The 5,320-nt window shown below is 45.6% G+C and overlaps 1 protein-coding gene across 1 annotated transcript in view; it reads right to left on the bottom strand.

Annotated features, from left to right (window-relative positions):
• Window positions 1-3,124: 3,124 nt before the first annotated feature.
• Bub1b (BUB1 mitotic checkpoint serine/threonine kinase B) overlaps window positions 3,125-5,320 on the bottom strand; it is a 50,953-nt gene continuing 48,757 nt past the window's right edge. Inside the window, exons 22-23 of the mRNA XM_021193355.1 lie at window positions 4,680-4,786; window positions 3,125-3,583 (exon numbers count right to left, since the gene is read on the bottom strand). Of these exons, the coding sequence (XP_021049014.1) occupies window positions 3,358-3,583; window positions 4,680-4,786 (333 nt within the window). The 3' untranslated portion in view covers window positions 3,125-3,357. The remainder of the gene's footprint in view (window positions 3,584-4,679; window positions 4,787-5,320) is intronic.

The following is a 5,320-nucleotide window of genomic DNA, read 5'->3' as shown; positions in this document are numbered from 1 at the left end:
TAGATGCATTCTCTTTAATGATTTTAAAATGAAGATCTGAGGGCTGGCTCAGAGGTTAAGAGCACTCACTGCTCTTACAGAGAACCTAAGTTCAGTTTCCAGCACCCACCCACATGGTGACCCACAACTATCCATTACTCCAGTTCCAGGGGATTCGACACTCTCATGTGACTTCCAGCCACCAGGCATGCATGCTGTTCACAGACATAGAAGCAGGAAAAATACCGTCTTAGGTAGGGCTTTACCGCTGTGAAGAGACACCATAACCAAGGCAACTCTTATAAAGGCAAACATTTAACTGGAGTATTAGAGTTAAGAACATAAAGTCCTGCCCTTAGTTTAAGTAGTGGTGAGAAACAGAAAAAGGGCTTGTACATACAAGCACACATGGGATCACATGTCACCCACTGAACTGGAAAAGAATCCCAGGAGACAAAAGTGGCCAGAGGGACATGGGTTGACATATTGAGTAAGGAGGCAGAGGCATCAGGGAACTGGGCAGCGAGTGTTCTGTAGACTCTGACAAATTCTTTGGACTTGGGGCCATGTGAGATGAGTTCTGAGATGGCTGGAGGATGGGGGAGAAGCAAGTGACTAGGACCTGAGATAAAGCAGATGGGATATGATACACACACCCGCAGAAGAACAGCTCCTCCACGGGTTCCACATCCCGCCAGTCCTGGACTGGAAAGGCAAGGAACGAAGCAGAGCACTAAAACCGCCTCAAGCTGGTTGTAGTAGAACAGGCCAGTAACTCCAGCATTTGGGAGAGGGAGGCAGGAGTTCAAGGCCACCCTGGGCTACATACCAAGTTCAAGCCTGAGCTACAGGAGCCGTTATCTTTTTTTTTTTTTTATCTTTTCTTAAATTGACTTATCCAAATTGATTTGGGGAACAAGGAGTACAAGAGGTTAGACCACAGCATAAGGATATAAAGTATATTCTCTGCACAAGACACCAGAGGGGTTAGAGGGGCTGAAATGGTGTTGACCTGTGTGCTGGAAAACACTGGGTCAGTCTTTAACTCACACTAAGGCACTAACAGGGCACTGGGGACAGAGTTCAAGTTTTAGGTCACGGTTTCAGCACTGGATGCCATGTGGTTCATCCTTTCTCACACTGATCTCTAAAAGGTTTTGTTTATTTATTGTGGGTATGTGTATATGTATGGGCTCGTGTGACACGCACATGTATGGAGTCAGAGGATGGCTTGTGGGAGTCTGATCTCTCTTCTACCGTGTAGAGGGTAGGACTTTGGTCATCAGGCTTAGTGGCAAGTGCTCTTACCCAGCCTCATCTGTACCTTGGTAACACTCAGGCTCTGACCTCATTAGAGTCAGGGTTAGTCATGTTAAAAACATGCTGCACCTGCTCAGTAGGGAGCTGTCTGTGAATTCAGAATAGAGGGACTTTTGGTAGAGCAAGCATTCTTTGTTTTCAGTTACAATGAAGAGTGTACCTTCACTGTCCTTGCCTTAGACTTTCACCTTAAGACATCAACAAGTTATTCTGAAGGCCTGTGCTAACCCTGAAAGGCTCTCCTACCTGCCTGAGATCACAGCTCGAGCAAGAAGTCAGAACTTCCTCCAGCAAGAAGGAAGGAGCTTACTTCCAGACGCGGGTCTGGCATCAGTTAGAACGCTCTGCCATCGGTTAGGACGCTCTGCCATCGGTTAGAACGCTCTGCCATCGGTTAGAACGCTCTGACTTGTTGGGAGGACGCCTCTAACAGGGAAAAGACCTGTCCTTCCCAGGTGTGCATATGTCTTTCCTTCTCCCAGGCCCAGCAGTCTGCTCTTCTTTTGTGAGACAGATCAAAGCCACCTGAAGCCTCTGCACAAAAGCAAAGGTTTCCTTCTCCCAAGACAACAGGCATCAAATACAAGGGAGTCTGGAGGGAGAGCCCCTGAAATCCCAGCCCTCTGGGGACTGTGACCAGAGTACCTGGAATTTGATGTCAGCCTATGCCATGTAGTGATCTTAGCTCAAAAATAAATAAAAATGAAAGGGAAATGGAAAGGATTCTATTTTGTGGTTTTATGCTTTTGTAAAGACTGAAGCGATGGCAGACATTGCTGACAGGCACTGCTGGCGGTGACACTCTCTCCTGCCCTCAAAGGCTGGAGTTGGTGGAGGTCAGAGAGTGGGGGTGGGAACACAGCTGCAGGGGGTCCCGACTCCTCCGGCCCCTGCTTGTACTTTCAGAAACAGATTGGTCCATACAGCAACTTGGCTGCCTAGACTGCTGAACTATTCACCAGGTAGCTTACTTAAGTTAAAGGCTCTCAATTTCCTGGGCAATACAGGGCACTGGGGACTAAGGAGGACTTGATTACAGAAAGGCAGTTTCTTCATTTATTATCTTCGGTATAAGAAGCAAATTGAGATGTTTGCAGAGTTGTATTTTGGTTGAAAGAAAATATTTACTTTCTTTTATTGTCTTTCAGATACAAAACATTTTTCCTGGCTTACCCTGTCGAATTTGCCCAAGTGTTTCCGCTGAGAGATTTACTTAAGGAATCTGCTCTCTAACAAGCTTGGAGCAACAATGGTGACAAGTAGAGGGGACTCAGGCGCCAGCATGGATGGATATCAGGTGACCAACGTTTTAGTGCGAAATAAACAGATGATGTTTATTATTATCCTACTGAAGAAACAAAAGCCTTAATGCTGTGCACACGCACACACACACACAGAGCCAGTGCGGTACGCCCCTTTGGGTACACAGCGTTCCATCAGACTTCCCCACTTCAGTCCTTTCTGTTCTGACCCCTGCTTTCCTGACGCCTAAGTAAAACTGTCCCTGTCATCTCAGCAGCCCTGTGTCCTGCATGACAGGACACTGAGTACTCTGTACTCTGAACTTAAGGAAAGTTGGTGTGTGTGTGTGTGTGTGTGTGTGTGTGTGTGTGTGTGTGTCAGTCATTTTACCTGCTTCCTTCTGGACATCCGCTAGAAGAACAGAGAGACTGAAGAAATGGCCGGCCAACTGCCTTCCCACAACCCAAAGACAGCTGCTCTAAATCTGGGATACTAAGTTTCCACCTGTAAAGTAATTCCTCTCCAAAATGAAACCATTTATTACCTTAGTTTGCAACTGTAGATGAAATGCCAGCAACAGAAATGTAACAAAAACTATTTTATTATAAAATACACACTGAAAGGAGAGTATATGTTACAAAATTACAAAAGAGAAAAGGCAGAAGCCAGAAGGTTAAAAAGAAGCTGTCTGTGTGGAATCCTTTTGAATAAACCAGACAGGGCTCCCAGAGCACTGCCACCTGCTAAAAGCTGTGCTACTGAGAGTGACCCCCTGGTGTGCTCTAAACTAAATCCCAACAGCTCCAGACCCGTTCTTCATGACCCAGCATGGCTTGACTGCTTGCCTTGCTGACTGAGCAAAGCTTCCGGGTTGATTATCTTCCCCAGCTTCCACAAGGCTTTTCTCAGGTGGCCGTGGAACGTGGCATCAAAAGCCCCACCCATTTCTGCTGCCAGCTCCCCCAGAACAGACACCGTGGACCTGTCACTGGCATTCAGAATCCGAACAAAGAATTTATTCCACAATTCACTGTCTTTTAGCCTAAGAAAATTAAAAAAAAAAAAAAAAAAAANNAGTTCTATCAAGATTGGGCATGTGAAAATTAGAATTCTTTCTCGGTTTAACTCAGCAGGGCACTAATGTGCAAAAGTGATATATGGTAATACTAAGACATCTAAGACTGGAGATCAAACACACTTGAAGGCACAGGGAAGAACTACAAAAATAAGTCTGCCATGGTGGCCCTGAAAACTCATGGAAGAAGGAAATCCACTCTCACCTGAGCCCACGGATCTTGGCCACTCCGGTGCAGTGACACCCGCTAGCACTTCTCCTCCCATCTATTTCTGCTTGTGTTCATTAACCACACTAGCAGGTCCACAGCTAGACCAAGATGCCTCTTAACCCTGCACATCTCAAAGTACCCTGCAAGCAATCTCATTAACTTATTTATTTCTGTTGCTGTCTCAGACAATGTCTCACTGTGTAGCTCTGGCTGGCCTCCAGCCTCGCCTTCCATGTGCTGGGGGTTAAAGGCCTGAGCTGGCAAGTCAGGATCAAACCAATCTTAAAATACACGCAAGAGACAAATGTGATTGGCCAAATTCCGAATCAAATAAGGAAAATATAACTCAGTGTTTTGGAGAGGAAAGCAGGGAAGGGATATTACATCTTCAACCCTGATTTAAAATGAAAACCAACTTGAGACCGGGCAGGCAGTGCATCACTACTCGGTGAGTCTGCTGGGAAGCCATTGGCAAAGGTGAGTTCAGGTGCTACATAAGGTGTCTGACAGTTCCCAAGCAGGCCTGAGAGGTCGCTATTTCTGTACAAGGACATTGCTCCGTGATTTAGTCCTTCCTTATCATTAGATAGATAATAATCTAAACTCAGTATACGATTTGGAAACTTAACTCTCTTCAAAAGACAACTGACTTTTGATAAACACAGCTGATAAAAAGACTAACACCAATTGGTTAGAAACGTATTCCTCTAAAATGTTTCTCTTTCTGAGCAGGTCTATGTCTTATTCCCGGCTGGCCCTGTCCTAGACACTAAAGTGAACGCAGGGACAGCACTTGGGTTGCCTACCAGAGACTACTGGGATGGCGGGGACCCCGGAGGACCCAGTACTCACTCAGCGGTGTTCTGGCTAAGTTTCCAGAGGAGCCCATCCCAGAAGACATGCAGGTGTTCCTTGAACAACAGTAAGTGTGCTAGGTCTGCTATACCCAACAGATCGACCTGAAATCACAAAACGTTCCATGAGCTAAAGTGGTCTCTGCTTCCATTATCAATGAATGTACACAGATCTGAAAAGCACTGACAGCTCATATACTTTAGTAGATGTCCTTATCTTTACAGGACAGGGAGAAGAAATGATCAGAGATAATTTAAGGGATTATTATTATGACTTGGCCTTTTTGAGACAGAGCTTTGCTGTGTAGCCCTGGCTGTCCTGGAACTCACTTTGTAGACCAGGCTGGCCTCCAAGTCAGAAATCCGCCTGCCTCTGCCTCCCCAGTGCTGGGACTAAAGGCATGCATCACCACTGTCCAATTTAATGGGTTATATATATTTTTTAAATATTTATTTATTTATTATATGTAAGAACACTGTAGCTGTCTTCAGACACTCCAGAAGAGGGCATCAGATTTCGTTACAGATGGTTGTGAGCCACCATGTGGTTGCTGGGATTTTGAACTCAGGACCTTTGGAAGAGCAGTTGGCACTCTTAACCACTGAGCCATCTCACCAGCCCCTTAATGGTTTTTTTTT

Source organism: Mus pahari, chromosome 3, assembly GCF_900095145.1.
Source record: "Mus pahari chromosome 3, PAHARI_EIJ_v1.1, whole genome shotgun sequence".
Lineage (NCBI taxonomy): Eukaryota > Metazoa > Chordata > Mammalia > Rodentia > Muridae > Mus > Mus pahari.
This window is presented reverse-complemented; position numbering and strand designations above follow the sequence as displayed.